Here is a 21,152-nt window from a genome sequence, read left to right on the forward strand (position 1 = left end):
ACGCTAATTATCTTCTAAAAATGTATTATTGTAAATTTTGTTGTATTTGAAATCTAGTGTTATTTACTAGTTTTGGATGGGACAACTTTGATGCAGGAACCATTCCTTTTCATCACACCCAATAATTATTCAGTCCAAAACTATTACCCAGGGCCGGTCTTCTAATTGGCTGATAAAAATCTCAATATTGATGTATTATGTACAAAATTTTATATGTTAAAGGCTGGTCCTACATTTATTATAAATATGTGTGCGTGTGTGTGTATGTACCTTTTTATTTTTGTTCTAAGGCTGAAATTCCCGAGAGAATAATCTGATTTTAATCCCGACTTCCTGTTATATAATAGACTTGATTTTGTTTGTCGAATACGTATTCATCCAGGAATAGTTTTGAATAAAATGTACCAAATATCTAATGTGTGTGTGTGTGCTTTTCGTGAAAAGTGGAACTTCTTTTTGGGCTGTCTCTAAAAATACTTACACAATTAGGGAAGTCTTTTGCTAAACAAATGTAGCCTTACCTAGGATGAGATGTTTTGTGGGCTATTTTCTTAACATAACAATCTAACTCAGAGTGGCGATCGACCTGGAAAACCAAGAAATATCAGAGAATTTTGAGATTTTGTAAAAGTCAGGGGACAGTAAGCAAATTTTAGTATCTATCAAGGAAAATGATAAAAAAATACTCAGAATCTTTACAATTGAATCTGAAGATTTGTAAAAATAAGCTTGTTGTAATAATTATGTTTAGATAGTTTTCGAAATTTGGGTCTAGAGTGTAAAGTAGCAAATGACGACCGATAGGATACGCGGCAGTCCTAAAGAAGTTTTATTTTTCTTTGTTTGTTAAAAATTTCATTCTTATTAATTTATGAGTTCGTCGATTAATTTTTTTCATCTTCAAAATTATGTAACAGACATGTAACTTTGATATCGTTGGTCCATGAAATGAGCCTTGGTGGAGCCCAATAGGATCAAGCAGGGGTGGATTTATAAAAATCTATTTTATTTATTTAGAAATTGAAGAATATAATATCGAGATCATCAGGATAGCGTGCACGCAAATTTTCACCAGCTTCTTCCAGTTCCAACCGGGACATTTTTTCAAATTGTGAACGGTGAATGTGACGTCAAACGGTGAATTCATCCGATAATTCAACGTCTTTTGTTGACGGTTTGAAAAAGTCGTTGATTTCTGATACCCGCTTAGTCGTTGTCTACCATCACTTATTTTAAACGATTCAAATACTTCAGTACAGTCTCTGACATGGTACAATTGACCAAAACAAGATGGAAGGTTAGGTTATAGAATTTATGAGAAACGTTCTAAAACTTCCAGGAAGTGAATTAACCTGCCGCCTTTTTTTATGCTCCTACGCATAAATCCGCCCCTGGGACCAAGGATAAAAAAGTTACATGCCTCCAAATATTATGTATTTTTAACGAAACAAAAAAGTGTTGCGTTTATTTTTTTGCGGAGTGTAATTGACTCAGAAGAGAGGCAGAAATATTTTCTTGTGTTAATAGATGGAAAAAATTAACTCTTAAATCGTACTCCCCAAAAATCATGTTAAATCATAATGGTCGCTGTATGTAAGTAATAATTGTGATAAATTTTTTGATATTATTCATAAAACGTTTAATTTGTTTTTAATAATTTTGATAATATATAACAAAAGTATTATATTTAGAAATGGGTTGTTCTACAAACTAACGAAAAAATGAATCTGATTTCGATTCGAAATTTTTGTGTACATTCGAATTTTGAAATTTAGTTTTTAATCAAAAATACAACGTGTTTTAGCCTTAGTTAAGTCTAATAGTCTTTAAAAATATTTTAAAGTTTAAAATATTTTAAAGTTTTAGATTTAAGACTTTTTAAAAGAAATCAAGCGGCAGGAAACTGAGAGTCTGTCCAGGTACAAGAAGAAATAAAATATTATATTTATTAATCCAGATTTTAAAGTACCTGTGTACCAAATCTGAGGATCCTTTAAATACAGTGGAACCTGGTTAAGTGAGACATTAAGGGACTTACAAATTTGTCTCACTTATAGAGATATTCCACTTATCCAGTGTCTCAAATATCCAGGTATAAATAAATATTCATCTCATTTACAGAGCGTTCCATTAATAGAGGTCAGAATACAGGAGGTATTATCAATATTAAGTCATTAAGGCTCAAAATTAGTTAAGTGCGGAATTTGCGAATAGAATAAGAATAACAAACAAAACGATCTCAGTTCTCAGTTACAGAGGTTAACTTCACTCGCTGTCTCAGTTATAGCGGTAACTATAACGATAAAATCGAAAGAACGAATCCCAGATACAAAGGTTTACTTCGTCCCACTAACTGAGGTAATTCCTAGGTAATGTCAAAGTGTTGGGACCTCAGCATGAGTTTTAGTTATGGAGGTTTCTCACTTAACCAAGTTTCACTGTACAAATAAATTAGTTTATAACACATTTTTTATGCTATTTTAGATGAGATGTCGAAAATTTCTTAGTTTGTAGAACTGCTCATATCGTAGAAAAGTTGTGTCTGTAAATGGCTTAAATGAAAAACGAAATTTATGATTTAAAAAAAATAAACAATTTTTATTATATATTTTCATTATTTGTGTTTTATTTCTGATTTTCTATTGTCCTTTTGTTTTGTTTTTTTTTTTTTTAACAGGTTGGTACATGTCTTAACTATATTGAGAGCGGGGGGTGCGAAAATCAGTCTGTATCCCTCTTTGCCAATTAAAAAACCAAAATTTAACTTTTATGCTTGGTTTTTTTGATTACATAATACTTTAAAATAAAGTTAAGTGTATTTTTAAGCATCTACTTAGGTTAGGTTAGGTTAGGTTATATTGGCTGTCCACGAAGGACACACTTAGGGTATAGAGCCCATTGTGATACCATATATGTGTTTTACCACTTTTCCGCTGATAATTTCATTTATCAGCTCTACCCTAAGCATACCGTGGACGGAATTGTTTACGCCTTAACCAACTGAGCTAATAGGGCGACAAGCATCTACTTAAATTTATCTTGTTTTTAAGTTGGTAATCCTTTTAATTACTTTCGATTCAATACTTATTATGTTATCAATTTTGATCATGCTGATCAAAAGTTCTTGTGGATTCAACCCTCAACAACCCTCCCCTTCCGAGCTACGGCCCTTCAAAGGTTATGGTATGAGTGTAAGGAACATGATACATTTCGGGCGGAGTATAATCACAGGAAAAACAAATAAAAAAATTATATTTCTGGCACATGTTTCAGGAATTGATAATTTTAGATTACTTAATCACTAACAAAAATAAAAAAAAATAAAAATATATCTTAAAGCGTATACGTAATTAAAAAATAAATATCCGTTACAACTACAAAAAAAAAAAAATTTCTTAAAAATTATTTTAAATTTTTATTTATCCAAGGTAAGAAATGTGTAACTCTTGTGTATACACCAGGATATTGTCCTTTACCACAGCCAATACCCCATGAAACAATGCCCACTTGAGTCCATCGACCTTCGTTTACCATTAAGGGTCCACCACTATCGCCCTGTTTAAAGAAAGCCAATATTAGATTTTGTTTTTAAATTCAAAGTATGTATAATTTTTGATTACTCTTTTAAAAACTGTAAATATACAGGGTAATCCGAAATCACCGTATATGAATTTGAGGGTATATTTCTTACAAAATGCAAAGGCATTTCTTTGTTTTGTTTTTTATTTACAACTCAAAATTAACGGAATTATTAAAAAATTAAAGATAGTCAAAAAAAGCGCGCCAATACCCCGACAACGGACAGTGATCGTAGCGGTTTTTAGTGTACAGGCTGGCTATGCGACAGGGAAAAACTTTTTGCTGCCGCTTTGTTCCCTTTAACGCAGAGGGATCCGGAACCCAGATCAGCCTGACTGTGTTATTCAGTACTAGGCGATTAATTCTCTCGAAGTATTCATAGACTATCCACGATTGGAATCTTGACCCTTCAAAGGCCCGAAGAGCAGTCTGACTATCAGAGAAGAAGTTGGTGTATGCCCCACTGTTTCGTGTTAGAAATTAGGGCACCTGTCAACATGGCGAAGATTTCTGCTTGAAAAACAATCGCATATTGATCAAGAGAAAACCTTCATTCTAGGTCCATAAACCTATTAGCGTTTTGGTTGGCTATCGTTAATAACTTCGCTATTTTTGAGTTAACAAAATACAAGGTATATATGAAGTTTTATATTTTGGACATATTTTCGATATATTCGATAGTTTTCAGTAGGGCTACCAACTCTCGGGTTTCATAATTTGTCTCTCGATTGAGCAAACTATCCAATTTTTTTCTTTTCAAAAAAGGAAATTACTTTCATAATTAGCAAAAAATTTATGAACATATTGCATCCGGATTAATTTTCAAAAAAGCAATTATTAAGTACTTAGCCCGTTCGTCCCGAATTTTAAGTCGAAAAATTGTGGATTCAAGCAGTTTTCAAAAGTATTCCACCATAAAAACTTCCCCAAAGCTCCCATAAATTTATCTGAGTCTTGGGTTTAATGTTGAAAAAGTGCCGAGATGTAATTATTAAATAAAAATTGCAATTGAAAGACAACATTAAACGATTAAATAAGCTATTTGAGGGGGAAATATGACCGTAGTGATTTGAAAGGTCTGCTGCTCACGGGGTTATTTATACTTACACTACATGAATCACGACTAGCTTGACCCGCACATAACATATGTTCAACAATACCACCGGGTGCGGCTGGACCATATTTAGCTCGACATTCACCATTCGACCAAATTGGTATATTTACTTCTTGTAAAATTGCTGGTTGTGGTCCACCTAGAATTAACGACAAAAATCATTAACAAATTATCTAAAATATAAAAAAATTTACTCGCTTACTTTCTCGTAAACTACCCCATCCAATAACTGTGGCAGTTTTACCAGCGAATGTACCTCCTGAAGATGGCAAACAAATTGGTCGTACTTGTCGGCTAAATTGTACTGGTGAATCTAATGTGAGGATTGCTACATCATTGTACTGCAAAAAAAAAATTATATTTTCATTTTCTATAGTCTAAAAGCTGCCTGTATGTAGAATTCGACATTTACGCAAGCTTGGAAATTTTTCCAAAGACGAAAAGATTTGGATCGATAACGTTTAATTACTTGCCTAGCCTAGTAATTTAAATTTAGCTCCACTATTCCACTATTGTTGGTGTTTCTCACAGTTTGATTGCGTTTACGCAAAAAAAATTTCGATATTTGTGAAAATGATAAACTTTTTGACATGACATTGGCTGAAAATCACTTACCAAGGTCCGGGAATCGAATCCACGATGCCGAACTACCCGTTTTACACGTTTTTCAATATGATTTACTTCGGAATTCGTCTTAATATTGTGGTCTCCAAGACGTACCGTTAACCGTGCTACATCCCAAGAGCTCATACTGAAAATACGATTCAAGATTATTTACAATATTGTCTTATAGACCGAGCAAATTAGCTATTAATACAATTCTTAAACCAGCCGTTTTTCAACGTAAAGGTTTAGGTAAAGTTTTAGGTTTTTAATTTCTAAAAAGGATTTTCATAAACCTACTCTCACTGGAATTGGCAAAATATATATATATTCATATGCGAGTGCCGTCATAACCATTTTTGGGCCTCTAGGCAACAAAACTTTCTGGTGCCCCTAGGCGATGTGAAAATCAGACGGCGGCGTTTTTTCGTAAATCTTGGCGCTTTTCCCATACAAATTTGCGTCTCCCTACTTTCTTCTTTTTTATTTTAGATTTCGTGGGTGAGTTGAAAATTTGTCGGTAGCTTCATTGATAGCTAATTTCATACTAAACCCATCGGATAACTAAAATTTTGAATTCAGTATAATTTTACTTTTTTTAAAGCAAGTGGGTGCTTTGCACTATTTTTGTGAATCTCCAGGGGAGGGAAGGTAGCTGCCTCTACTTGCCACCTTTGGCGACGTCCATGAAAATCAGCAAAAATCAATACATGAATATATATAAATATAAATAATTAGCCATGTGTTGTGAGAGTACAGATCTTAAAAAAATAACGTTAAAAAACTTTTCATTTCAGAATTTAACGAAAAAGTAACTAATTTGCCCGGATATCTAGGTTTAAATTAAAACTTACTGGGCTACACAATGTGCAGCTGATAAAATATGCATGTTATCAATCAACGATCCACCGCAAAACTGTCGTCCACCATTAAATAAGGCTGCAATCCAAGGCCATTCCCCAATATCTGCGTTATGTCCTCCCACAATTCTTTCCTGATCTTGATACCCATTTTTGGCTCCACATGATGCATCTACTGGTACAACGTTAACTGGTCTAGGCGTAGTCGGTTTTGGAGTGGCTAGCGTCGGTACACTTGGAGGCCATTGTGGTCGTGTAGCCATTGTAATTGGTTTCTGTGTGGACCAAGTTGGTTGAGGGGCAGGGGTAGGTTGAGTTTGAACTGGATATCCAGGTGATGGAGGATGGGTTGGTAAAGGTGGTATTGTGTGATCTGGAGGATGAGTGGGTAATGGAGGGTGTGTTGGTGGCCAACTTGCTTGCAATGGTAAAACTGTAACTGGTTCTTTTATTAAAACTTTCTCCGAAGCACTACCATTTATTAAATTATCGCTTATTGGATCGATAATAACTGGTTTTTTGGTTGGTTTCACTGGCGTTGGATTTACACAACATACTCCATACATTTGTCGTCCACTGTCGGAGTAATACGAACATGTGTCATACATTCCAAAGATCCATGTTTCCCAATTACTTAATTCGGGTAACTTAAAATATGGGTAACATTGTTTGAAAGCGGTACATTTTCCTAACTGGCCACGATTATTGTAACATGGGCCGGTTTCAACTAAAATTTGTTCAAATTGTTTTCCATCACGATGAATTTCAGCTTCATTCGTTGATAAATCACGTTTGGCGCGTAATGAATCAGGTACTGTAATTAAAATAAATAAAGAGTCTATTAAATTAATCGGTCGATGAACTTACAAACTCATTAATAATAATAATAATAACTCATTAATAATTAATTAGTAATTATCTTGCATAAAGGTCATCAAGTATTTATTAATTTGTCTTCAAGAGTCATTTTTATGGTTTCCGACATTATCTTATGTGAAAAGTTATGTTATTTATTTGGTTTTCAAACGCTAAACAAATGAAAACAAACAATTGAGTTAATTGTTGAAATACCATGCATAGACAGTGTTGATTACCCTATCACATTACACATACATAGCTAATATAACTGATATTCCCATATAATACATACTATACAATTTACGACTAATTTGCGCCCTCACGGGTAAACAGTGATGTTTACGAAGAAATTTTTCAAATAAAAGTTGTTAATTTTTTGATTTAAGGACCATTTTTTACATTTAAACTTTTGTTTTATCTCTAACGGTTTACAAGATGGGTCCTACGACCCAATTGACCTATGTTGCTCATTTACGAACTCGACCTCACTTTTTATGCCCTGATTACGCTGTAAAAATTTCAGCTTGGTATCTTTTTTCGTTTTTGAGCTATCGAGTTGACAGACGGGCGGACGAACGGACAACCGGAAATGATAATTGACAAAATATAATATCCGCTTATTGGTCAGTTCGAGGCCACAAAAGTTGTAGAACTATCTCGTTATTTCTGTAACTCTCTGTATATGTAATAATACGAGCTGGCCCTTAATTATTGCATTCGGATAGCACCACGATATAAAGTTTTTTCGCATGTTAATCATCGTAATTTTTACAACAATCAAAGTTGTAGAAAATAACGTTATCTATAATTTATCCTCGTGTAGTAGTTTTTCTCTAAGTTGAATACAACAAAGCCTTTTCTAGTTTACTACAATGAACGTAAATATTAAACTTTCCAGTTTAGTAAATTTCCATTTTGGTAAAATTTATAAAAAAAACTGCTACAACCCATAGATAAAATAGTTGTGTTACAACCACGAAAGATTGTAACATTTTAGTTGAGATAAGAATCATATATTTTTAATAGTTGATTGTATTATATATAGATGGCATTGCCAGTGTTAAATATTTATTTATTCAATTTACAACTTAAAAGTAAAAACCTTTAGGCGAAAGTATTTATTTAAAAAATTACAGTTTTAAACAGAATGTGCGAAAATTTATTTTAAATCATGTTAAGTAAATATTTTTGTTTTAAATTTACGACTTTCTTTATTAAATAATCATGTTTGGAATTCATTATAAATAATACTAAATATACTTTGTCGAAATTATAATGGATCATACATCATTGTTTACGATAGTGAACTATTTATGTATTTTAAGGCCTTTCAGATGTCGATATTTGTAGGGAAAGGGATTTACTCATTTTTTAGAAGGATTTAGAATTTTCGAAGATGAATTAAAATTTAAAAAAAAGATTAGAAAATGTATTGTATACATGTATTCTAGGAAAATCATGAACGTTTAATAAAACTAACACGTGTCTTTATCTAGTTTTCGATAGAAAGCCTGCGGTAAAAATCATTGGTTAAAGTTTGACCAATTTGTTGCATTAATATTATTATTTCAATATACTCCTTAGGCTGTCATTATACAAATTAATATCGATATTGACTAAAGAATATTGACCATATGAAATAAAGTAGAAGTTTTATTGTATTTTATATTTTTTAATATTATTGCTTCAATCTCAGACGATAAATATATTGATCAATATCGATATTGCCCTAATAATATGGATCGTGTAAAGCCATGAGTCGAAAAAACGAAAGGAATGCTTGGATTTACTGATTTCTGAAATAAAATATATGAAAAATATTTAGACTGATTTTATAAGACCAAAAGACCCCGCACACAATACATTGTTTTTTGGTTTCGGTTAAAATTTTTTGAAAACTATGGATTATGGTAATCTTGATCAAAATTTTTATGGGCTCAACCCTCAAAAACTGTTACGTTCCGAGCTACATGTTGAATCCACAATAACTTATGGTCAGCATGATCAGCATACCTTAATTCACACTTTTCAAAAATTTTAACCGAAACCAAAAATCAATGTATTGTGACATTTTATGGTCGTAAATAGCTTCTCCAAATTGAGCTTGAAAGTTGGAAATAGGTATGAGAGTTCAGTTAGTATCAAGAATGTGCCCGTTTGGGGACAGCAAATTTTCACCCCCTCCATTCCATTTTTTTTTGAATAGAAGGCATTTCATGCTTTTGACAAAATATAAAAATCCCGTTTCAATAAAAAGCATCTAACAACAAGAAACATTAATTCAAGGGGGAATATGACTTTAGTGCTGGACTTTTACTGCTCATGAGTTTATTTAACTGTACATTACATTCGAATACTAAATCACAATGGACCTTAAAGCAAAATTGAAAATATGTAAATTCAAAATTTACCGACTAAATGGGCTTGAATAAAAAAGGTGCCTTTTTATTATAGAATCATCTCCAGTGACTTATTCGATAATTGAAAGTAGACGAACGCCCTAAGAAAAATGACTCATATAATAAAATAATTCACTGAAAAAAATAAAACATCGAAAGACCACTCCTAAATAAAATTTGAAACAAGTTTGATTCATCACGATGATAAAATTATTTTTGGGACGATGATTTTTATAAAAATTGTTGATATGTTTCTGTCATATGAAACAGGGACATATCCAATTGTAAATAAAAAGGGGGCTCAAATAAAACGAAATCATCAATTGATGATGAATTTTTGACATTTATTTAAGGTAAGATTGATATCTTTATGATCACTAAATATATGTAATGTGTAGACCAAGCCAATTAGACATTTAGTTAGTTAAATTTTGAATCAAGCTGTTTTTTAACGTAATGTTGTAGGTTTAAGAATGATTTTTGGGACTTGTACTCTCACAGCCCCTGGCAAATCTTAATATACAAAAATCCTCTGTAACCACTCGACGGATTTCAATGAAATTTGGTTTATTTTTTGGTCCAACTTAAGATATAGAATTGAATCGATTAGTTGATTGATATTATTTATAGATTAAATTTTAATTCAGTATGAGTCGAAGATCCACCATTTGATGAACAGAGACGATTATAGTTAGAGTATTAATGATTGAAGATCGATATCTATATTATCAAATTTATAAGCATCACATGCACACAATATATTATATATTTTTGTAGTTGTGTGGTATTGTAAAGCTAAAAATAACTCATTACTTCACTACAAAGCATCTATTTGGTTTATATGTATGTACCGTGCAATAAACCAAAACTTTTTTACAATACTGTAAAGAGGACTTTCCAATAAAAAAACTTTCACTCCCGGAAGTCTATCTTTTTAGTATTTCGGGGGTCTGAAAGACTCTCAAAATGAAATAGACCATTTTTTTTGCAAGTTAAGACTTTTTAATTTATACATTTGTAAACAGAGTAGAGCTTACTTAAAATAGTTATTAATTAAACAATTTAATTTTTTACATTTAAAAAACAACTTTTTACTTATGAAATTCTTATATTTTATCAAATAAGAATTAATTAATCGCTATTAATTATTTGTTACTTATTAAGAAATAAATAAAATATAGAATTGAAAATCTTATGCTCATTAGTGCTCTTATTTATAAATATTATTAAATAAACACTTAGTCTCTTTTAATTCATTTTCTGAAAGTAGAAAAGTATTCCCTGAAAATTTCAGATCAATCCGATCAGTCTTGACTGTGATATACAACTGTTTTTTTAGCTTCGATAGGTGTCCAAGGCGTTAACTGAGCAGATTATTATTAGCATAGATTTTTTTTTTTTTAAATTAGTAAATGGGTAATATTTCTCTAACTGTTTAAAGCTATCTAAGTTAATTAAAAAATATTTTTTAAGCGAGTCACTCATACCCGACTATTTGTAAAAGCTTGAGGAATTTAAAATATCAAAAATGAATCGAAACGTCTCATCTACTCCACATGCTTAATTATTTTTCGATTCATTCTTGATATTAAGCGCCTCTAGCGTAATTTTCCTGCCATTTTGGTGGCAGGATAAATCTGGTATAATTTTTAGAATTTTGATAGGATAATGACTTTTGATTTGATTTGGTAATTTTTAGGTAAAATTAACTTGACTTAAAAAACTTGAAATTTGTAACAAAATACCGAATTTGTACTCATTTATGGCCAAATATCAAATATTGACTCATTTGTCCTAATGAAAGCTATCATCTACTGCCTCCTCTTTGGATTTCTATGGATACGGGCATGAAATGAAACTAAATTATGTTAAATATATGTTATTAGCTGAGATTGTTACAGCATCCAACCCTAACAAACTGAGGTCTTTATTCAGATATATATATTATAATATTATATGGATCTCTGTGGTGAATGACCCGGGCGATAAAAACCTGTTTACCAATCTTGTTTGGTCAGTGCAAAACATTTTTGCGTTTTAAAATAATTATTTGCAAATAATAATGAATATCGATTGTCCGAAATTATGGTGTTTTTAATCAAATCAACTTTGTTTGCAACAAAACGAAACATATACATAATCGCTTTAGTGTCTGTATATGTTATTACATACAAACAATTTTTAGGTACATTTCTTCCGGAAAATATAGACTTTTGCACTGTATTTAAGGTCAACCGGAAGGGCTGCTGATGAGCTTTAAATTTTGAAGTTTTCCGATGTTCAATTCAATTTATTCATTCTTTTTTTAAACAATACAAATATTGTACAGAACATGTCATAAAAAGAGGATAGGGAAAATGCAAGAAGAAGGGAAAGGCATGCAGCTATGGCTGACTTTGTTAGATACTATCCCGGTATTAATCGAACTATCGATACTATCCCGGTTTTGACCGAATTCTACTTCTTCTAAGTTGCATATCATGTTTTTATTTATTTACTTATTATCAAGATCCTCGTTATTATAAATGATAACAGATCCAAAACACATGTTATTATATGTGATACTATGTATGAAATTGACTTACTCTATGTACTACAATGTATATTAAAAGAGCAAATAAAGAATTGAATTGAATTGAATTGAATTGAACTTATAAATTTATTATACAGGCGAATTGCCTGGTTTCGAGATCCTAAATCTACATATTTGTAATCGCATAAGGGGTTCACATAACTACCCTGCTGTCTTGTTTAACAATTTAACAACAACTTTATTCGTATTGAAATAATTTTTACTCTTGAGGGAAATATATGTCCTAAGTGATGGAGCTCTTCCGCTCGCCAGTTTTTTTGTTGCAGAGTACGTTTTGCATAAATTTGAATTTGTTTAAACAAATTTATTTAAATTTTATTTTCTTCCAAAAATAATTTTTTTTTACCTGCATGTATATTATAATATATACTTATCATATTTGTAACGCTTAGAAATAAAATGAACAGAAAGAAATAGTCGGTATCATTTCTGGTGCATTAAGTTTCCTTTTGTATTCAGTTTCACCCTCCTCGCCACGAGAATGTGGAGGTGATTACTTGGAGGTAATTTTATATGCGCTGATCACTAATTTTTGGGTCATTTTGCTCCCATAGGTGAGGAAAAAACGATATGTGGTCTTTTTTGAATTGAACATGTAAATTTAGGTTTTCTTGAGTCTAGTTTTAAACAGAAGGATTAGATCAAAAAAATTTTCAGACAAAAATTGTAGATAGAGTATATTCGCACAATTTTCTGCCAACTAAAGGTCATTTAAATGTCTTGGGGCCCAGATATGTCCATTTTAAAATAAAATGTATGCCGGGAAACATAGTGGTTTTTATATTTTTATGGTATCACTTCGTTTTTGGTTTTTTTAAATAGTTTAACTTCCGGCGTCAAAACAACCATTTCCGGAAAATCGTAAAAATGATTATTTATACCAAAAAATGCAGTTATTAAAAAAAAAAAAAAAAAAAATAGGTCTTGTAGATTTAGGTCAGTATAACCTAAAAATTCCACCCATTGTAAGTTATGTCTATTGTAGGTATAGTCACCAGTTCTGAGAAATCCACAATTGATGAAACAGGTTATTCTTTTTTATTATCTGTTTATAATTCTTCCCAAAAACTATGGCTGTTGAACCGGGCAATGGCGCTAATTTTTGTAATAATATTTAAAAAACCAATTGACGTAAGAATTATTAAAATCAACCCGTGAATTTGGTCTCTAGATTGCCTGAAAGAAACACATATACATACAAGGCTGACAAGCACATTACCACACCTTTGTGTCGCGCAGTCGGATAATAAGTTCAAACTATTTGAAATAGACAATATTTATAACCTTAATCTTGATTAAAAATTTGTTTTGATTAATAAAATAAATGATTTATTGTTGTGAAGTTATCAGTAGATCAGCAACAAAAAAAATGTTTACTTTAAACAAGATCATTTTTTGTTTGTTTTCAGAACTGGTTTTTTTTTTGGATATCAAAAAAATTAAACAATTCTATTTTATGAATGTTATTATAAGTATTTTGACATAACAATTATCAAACAATATCCATAGCTTTGCTACCCACCCTCTCTCTTGATTTGGTATAAATTTTCTCCTTAAAAACTATTCCTCTATTTCTCTTTGTTCTTAAGGGTTTGGAGTGATGTAAATGATGAATTTAACTCATTTTTAAATCCTATTTCTGCAGACTTAACTGAGCATTCTTTGATAAAAATGAGTTGATCAATGAATTTCAGTGGTAAAAAAATTAATTTTCTCTCCTCCATGCAGAAAGTGTCAACTTTCTGTCCACAGCAGCGTTGCCAACCCAAAATCTGTTTAGGTGGTAGATATGATTTAAAAAGTTGGTATGTAGTTTTCAACAAATTCTGCTTAAAAGTTGGTAGATCTTATCTTAGATCTAGATACTTCGAGTTACACAAAGTTGGTAACCTACCAACTTTCTATTCTAAAGACACTAAAAGTTGGTAGATCTACCTAAAAGTTGGTAGAGTTGGTAACGCTAGTCCACTGTGTAAAACTAAGTTGCCGCTTTCCGCCTACGTCGGGGAGGAATAGTATACACACTACGGGAGCAAATAAAGAATGTGAAGATGGAGCTATGTACCCTAGATGAAGCCCAACTTTTTTAGCGGTTGTTATACATTACTTGTATAATGTATATCATTTGAAAAATTTTGGAGCATTTTTTGTTGAAATCTACCCTGGTTCTACAGATGCATAACCTAAATCCTTTCTTTAACGATTTACAATTCAAATAATTGATATCACGAGTATTAGTTTTTTGATTTTTTCAAGATGAAACGAAGGTCAACTTCAACTATTTAAAAAGAAACCATATTTTTTAAAGCAGATTCATTTTCAATGCTTGTTTTTTCCGAGGTCAACCATCGATAGTTATATAATATAGCGCATTTACATAACTACAGCTAATCAAATTAATTATATAAAAAAGAAATATTTGATTTATTGTATGTTCGTTGGTAATGGATAAACTGAAAAACTACTGGACCGATTAAAAAAATGCGTTCAGCTGTAGGAAGCTACATTATCAGCGTAGAGTAGGCTGGATTTAATTTTTTTTTTTAGCAAATTTAATTTGAGCAAAAAAAGAAAATCTTAAAAATTTTAACGATAAAATGAAATAAATAAATACATTATTTATATCATTTAGTTTAGCTAATTAAAATGTTATTAAAATGATTTTATTTTAATTTTTAAATGCTTCAAAAAGTGTATTATAAGCGTGGGATCTGTTGTTCAATAACAATAAATATTAATATCTGAATTTTTAATATATTATGAATATTAAAATTTAAATAAAAAAACCCGACACTTTTAGTTTCGTTAAAAATACGCAACAATACAGTAAATAAGCCAGAAAATACCATTAAATGTGGGAAGGTGGAGGAACAGCTCCGATTTAAAAAATTTTTGTTTGCACGTGTTCCTTAGACCTTCGGGAACATTCAGTCACACTAACTTCTGCACAAATAGTAACAGTGATAAAAAAATTTAAAAAATTCTAAATTTAACTCCGGAAATCATCTTACAAGGGTTTCCGAGATCACTGATAATGAATTCGAGGCTAAAAAACAAATTAAGGTAGTGGAAACCCATTAATCACCCCAAGAAGTGACAGAGATAAAAAAATTTAATAAATTCACAATTTCACCTCAGAAATCGTCTCTTGTAGGTTTTTGGAGTCGCTGATTACGAATCCGAGGTCAAAAGTAACTGAAGATGGTTTCATTGCCATTAAAACTATCCCTACAGGTAAAGTTCTAAATTTCACTAATAATTTTTCAAATTTTCCAAGATCCTAAGAAAATGTGATTTTTTGGGAAAATCCTTAGGTTATTTTCTTACACCACAATTTAAAGAAAGTTATCCACAAGAGTATGATGGTTTAAATCTACCATATTTAGGTTAAAAAGTTTCAAAAATATTTATAAAAAATTTTTAAGTGTAATGAACGGTTCTTAAGTATATTTCCCCCGTATTCACAGAAAAACTTCTGTGGGATTGGCTAAAATATTACGTCAATTTATAAAAAAAATACGTAGAATCAATTACCTACGAAATTCTGTTGAATATTGATACCTAATTCTTGAAATTTGGCAAATACATACGGCTTCAGGCTAAATGAAGATTGTGGGTCTACATAATTATTCCAGGTCAAACTTATACACATACAAACAGCAATATATAATATACGGTTTACATTTCGGTGACCCAACATAATTGGACCAAGTACTGTTAATTTTTCGCACCTTCTCATAATAAATAACATGACTTCTCATCTTGTGTAGTGCAGAAAAAAAAACTCGTTTGCAACACAAAAAAAAAAAAAATACATCGTAAATTGGACAACTTCGCATGGGTCAAGGGCCTAATTAAAATATTCGTGCAATTTAAAAAAAATAATATGTATTAGCAATTTGTTGTTTATATTTATTTTTTAATAATATTTTTTTACAAAGTGGTCCATTTTAAGTGTGCACTGCCAAGGTACGATTGGACTGTTTGATTATTTTAAAGATTAAAGTAGTTCGGCCACCACATGTCTAGTCAAGTAAGCAACTAATTTATATTTATTGAATTTAAATCTAAGTTATGAATAAATATAATATTTGTATCACGTAAATGTTTTTTAATGCTTTAAAAATATCGTAAAACATAAAATTTATATGTCAATTTGACTAGTTTTTGACGTTTAAACGTCAAGTAACCAAAGTTTTTTTTTATGTTTTCTTTTTGGAAAGCGCTTTTTTGAATAAACAGAATCTGTGATAAATTTTCTTCATGATGAAAACTTTTTTGAAGCTCAATCATCGATTAATTTTTGTACAATTAACATTATTATGAGGTCTTCCATTAGGTACTGTGTTAAAAATCACAATTTTAAAATGTATTGCTTGAGGTATAATGAGGTATAAACATGTGGTAATTTCGATAACTGACTCAGACAACATAAAAAACTTTAAACGCATTTTTCTCGAAACTATGTTTTGCTCCTTAACTACCAAAAAAATGTTTAAACCAAGCTAATACGTTCAAAGTGAATAAATGAAACTTGTGTTAAAGAAATATGAAAAACTATTACAGAAAAATTATATTAATCAAGAAAATTGTAATTACAAATAAATTTTATCGTCTAGTATTTGAATAATTTGAGCATAAATTATGTAATCGGAGTAATAAATGTAGCTCAACCGAATATATCTTCAAAATTTTTTTTATATCAATAATAAATATAAAACTATTCACATTAATATTCATATTATTGATATTTAATTGGATAAAAATATGTAAATTAATCAAATTAATTAATTAGACTTAATTTTGTCGATGTATCAAACACAATTTTGTTAATATTGTATAATCTTGGACCAATTTAGCTTTCTTGAATTTATAACAACGTTAAAAAAAATTAAATAATAACAAAATTTTATTAAAAAAACAAAAACGTAATTTGTAGGCTTAAACGTAGAATATTATTCTACTTTTTTCATTTCTTAAAAAAAGATTATGACTTATTAAAGGGTATGGAATTTTAAGTCATTTTAGAAAGAAAGAAAAATATTTGTATAATTCGGCTAAGAATAAAAAAAACTTCGTATTTTTATGTAATAATACATTTAACAAAGCGTTAAATGAAAACCCTGCACCTGAGAAACATTTTTCGTAGAATTATTATTTAGAAAACCTTCTTTTTCTATTCGATTTCTATCAAGGGCTATTACTTAAAGAATCCATAATATTTGAGATTCTTTCTGTGGTATCTAATTGGAAAAAACCTTCTTGATAAAATTACAGCAATATTTTAAAAATAAATCACCAAATAATTTTGAATAAATAAAATTATAAATAAAACAACTCCTTTTTTTACTTTTAAGTGAAATAATCTATTTTTTATATTTAATTTTTTTCAATAAAAGTCAAATTGGACATAATATATTGAAAAATAAAACAGAAAGGTTAGATTTAAAATAACTATTAGTAAAAATAAATCATAATAAAGTTACAAAATTTTTTGTATTTTGTTTATCGTAAATCATGGGTTGCGTTCACAGAATGACTTGGATCTTAGAGACAATCTAACAAACGTCATTTAACTCAATATTTAGATAGCATTCAACAATTGACATCCAACACTATTAAAAACAATTGCAAAAACATAAAAAATATTCTAAAATAGCTTTATTTATGTAAAAAAACCAAAGAAACAATTTTTAATTAGAAAAAAAAAATTAACTACAGAGAAGTAATAAATATTTCGCGGTAAAGTATTAATAATAAGTTTTCATTGAAATTTCTTCATTTGTATTTGAAACTTTAAATAAAAAATACATGAGAACTTGATAAGTCAAAATACACAGTAAAAAAAAACGCATGGATTAAAATAAATTGAAAGAAAATGAAATCGAATCAAATCGAAAATCAAATATAATTTTTCCCAATATTTTAATTATGCTTCGAACTGTCAAAATAAATTACGCATGCGTCAAATATAAGCAATTTCAAATTTTGCAAAAAATTTTATCATAATTTTTATGATCCACTTAGTACAAAAACAAAATTAATATTAACGGTAAATTTTAAAACAATTGACTGTTTTGATTATTCCACAAAATAATATATTCAAGAATTCTTAGCAACTGATTCATCCGCAAAAAAAAAACAACACTCAATCGATTTTCATTTTGAGTCCTGAAATCACTTCGGTCCCAACGCAAAAAATTAAAAAATTTTCCAAAATTTCTCCGAAATGATTCTTCTTCACTTAAATCAATAAAGCCACCAAGAAAAAGTATTAAAAAAATGAGAATACCTTCTAAAATAATTGAGTCTTCCGTTTCGTAACGTCCTTGATCAATGTAAAAACTATTTTGAGCATTGATAACGAGAACCAGAATACTCAAAACAATAAACCACAGGCACAACCATTTCGTTAAATAAAAATTCGTCTCAAACATAATATTTTAGACTGTAATATTGGATTGTTTTTGTTTTGGGTAAACACACTTGAACCGTTGAACAATAATAAATAAACTGAGTATATGTGAGATTTGCTTTTGCTATTTAATATGTGTCTTCAGAGACAGAAGAACAACAAGGCTCATCGATGGTGAACCAATGATAATCGCTTCTTTACTTCTTAAGACATGATATTGCATTCCGTTCAATGTTAATAAAATGTTGAATGCCGTGGTATTTTTGAAGTAGGGGAAATTATAATGGATATTGACTTTAATATGTTGGACAAATTAAACCACCTTTTTGTTGTCTTATTTTTTTTTGCTATGTTCATTGATTATTTCTTTTATATTAGTACAAGAAATGGAGAGTTTCAGTTCAAAAATTTTAAGGACTTGCAAAAATTGGCTATGGGTGGTTCTACATGCGTTTCCACCTTAGAAAAGTTACAAAACCAAAGATTAAAAACAATCTTTAACCGGAGACTATAATTTATATTTTTCCGTTGTATTAAAACCAAAGAGGTTATATATAACGTAGAGGCTTAAAAGTATAGAAAACGCAATAACTGAATTATTGGCCGCTTAAAAAGAGACCGAAAAAAGGTACCGTCTTCCCTCTTTGTCTCTCAGCCTATCAAAGGGCTATTTGCGTACTTTTTTTAGGCCTCTCTCTATAACGATCATCCGTTTGGAGGCCACATTACGCGGTTCTATTTTATTAATTCTATGATTAAAACGAAAGTTAAATGCTTTAATGTACGGTTTTTGAATTGGAAAATTGATAAAATTAAATATCATGAAAAAATAGCATTTTTCAGCCAATTTTGATGCTAGTCTACATTAAAATTTTTGGAACGAAGTTTCTTAATTAGGTTTGCAAGGGTGAGCGAACTGGAACAAATCGTCACATAAGAATGGTTTGATAACTAAAGATAACTAAAAATTTATAGAGCAATCGAATTAAGTCAAAGCACCATGTAGAAAACACTTAATTAAATAGTAATTTATTGTCATAGTAAATATGATGTTTTTAATTTCAGTTGAAGAAAAAGTAAACTTCTTTCCTTTCGAGATCCTACGGCCGCGCTCTTTTTTAAGTTGATGTATACTTTTCAAGTTGGTGGAGGGAAACTGGTTTCTATAATTTTCGTTTTCCATTTCTCATTTTTTCCTAAACTCTACTTGACACCAACTTTAACTTGTTATTTTTCATCCTTTCATATATAACCAAATTTTAAACATTAAATTTTAAGTCTCTTTTCCTTGGACTAGTTTTTATTGTCTTTTTTGCTGCTTTGATACATATATATATATATTTTATTACGACTGACATTGTTACGGTCAGAGGTTGGAGGGGGGTTTTATTTTTTTTGGGGTCAAAAACCAAGTCACTTGTTTTTGGAAGATGACTAAAATATTGGTAAACTTTTTTTGGGAAGTGACTTCTCTTATGGTGCATATGAATGCTTCGAATCAGTTATACTTAAATTGCTTATTTTCCCAAATTCTTCCTGTTCTTTCATGCCAGTGTTTAAGTAAAGTAGCTGCTTGAGATTTCAATTGAAAGCTTGTGGGCTGTAACGCCATCTTGGGAAACCAGAGTTGAGCTTAGTATTGCGGATGAAATGTTGAAATTCCTAAAGTATTATTTTTTGCAATTCACTTCGGTAGCAAAATTTTCCTCCGATTATCCTTGTGGCTATGCAGATCAGATTCTTTTTATGATTCGCTAGGCCCTTCTTTTAAACATTGTCAGTTTTTCAGTTCATTATTTGCTAATTTATTTTCCGATGTCTTTCAGTCCGCTTGGAAAACTACGCCCCAATATTTCATATGATCAATTCTCTAGGACTTAGTATTGACATAGCACCTGATAAATCGTCTTTTATTAATTTCGATAAATTTCGAACTACATCGTAATTATTTGTATTCAGTCTCATTCTGTCAGAAGTTCTCCTAGTTAGCACTTAAACATAAGATTTCCAGGTACACATCATACGAATTCAGGTTTCGTCAACCTTTAAATTTACAAATAAAAACACATACATACACACATACAAGATACACGCGAAAATCATAATCACTCCTTGACAGTCGGGTAAAAAAGAAGCGTAATTAATACACAAGGTATGACGATTTTTAAAGACTAAAATTGATAACTGACTGCCGAAAGTCAAAATGATATATAATTTGAATTTATTTTGAAATTTAGAGCGCTTTACAACTTCTCGGAAACACTGAAGCATAGTATTTTTTATGAAAAAAGCGTACATTATTTATTTTCAAATGGTTCCGTAGGTTAAATTTACATCCATGTTATAGAGATATCAAAGTTGGATAACACAGCCAAATATTATCCAATTTGAATGGAATTTTTTTTTAAACCCAATTTGGAACCAGGGCCCCAAATTCTTGATACCTATTACAGTATGGATAAATTTGACCAGAAATTTGAAAAGTATGGCCGAAATTTAGTATGATTACATACTTGGTTTATCAAAATTGGATATAATTTGGACCTAGGTGATAAAGCAAAATAAAATTTTTTGGATTTTAATGACGTCATAAAGTTAAAAAAATCGATGTTGGGATAACACCGCCAACCAATGAGTAAGGAATTTTTTTTGAAATCTATTAATTTTGGGCTTGATGCAAAATTGATCAAACATTGATCTCTACCGGTTGCAAAATGGGAATAAAAGCTCG

At 30.3% G+C, this 21,152-nt stretch overlaps 1 protein-coding gene across 1 annotated transcript; it reads right to left on the reverse strand.

Moving 5' to 3' along the window:
* Positions 1-3,395: 3,395 nt before the first annotated feature.
* Positions 3,396-18,603, reverse strand: LOC123302158 (proclotting enzyme-like). Its single transcript, XM_044884980.1, has 6 exons — positions 18,299-18,603; positions 6,151-6,970; positions 5,309-5,444; positions 4,896-5,034; positions 4,687-4,832; positions 3,396-3,555 (listed from the first exon to the last, which is right to left on the reverse strand). Exons 1-6 carry the CDS (start codon positions 18,441-18,443, stop codon positions 3,403-3,405), a joined length of 1,539 nt encoding a protein of 512 aa, XP_044740915.1. The 5' UTR covers positions 18,444-18,603; the 3' UTR covers positions 3,396-3,402.
* Positions 18,604-21,152: the final 2,549 nt, after the last annotated feature.

Source organism: Chrysoperla carnea, chromosome X, assembly GCF_905475395.1.
Source record: "Chrysoperla carnea chromosome X, inChrCarn1.1, whole genome shotgun sequence".
Classification (NCBI taxonomy): domain Eukaryota; kingdom Metazoa; phylum Arthropoda; class Insecta; order Neuroptera; family Chrysopidae; genus Chrysoperla; species Chrysoperla carnea.

Coding starts and splice junctions, on each gene's coding strand:
- LOC123302158 (XM_044884980.1), bottom strand. CDS start 18,443: ATGTTTGAGACGAATTTTTATTTAACGAAATGGTTGTGCCTGTGGTTT. Junction 6,971..18,298: donor AGACTCAATTATTTTAGAAG/GTATTCTCATTT, acceptor TTTTAATTACAG/TACCTGATTCATTACGCGCC. Junction 5,035..5,308: donor GATTCGATTCCCGGACCTTG/GTAAGTGATTTT, acceptor TTTTTTTTGCAG/TACAATGATGTAGCAATCCT.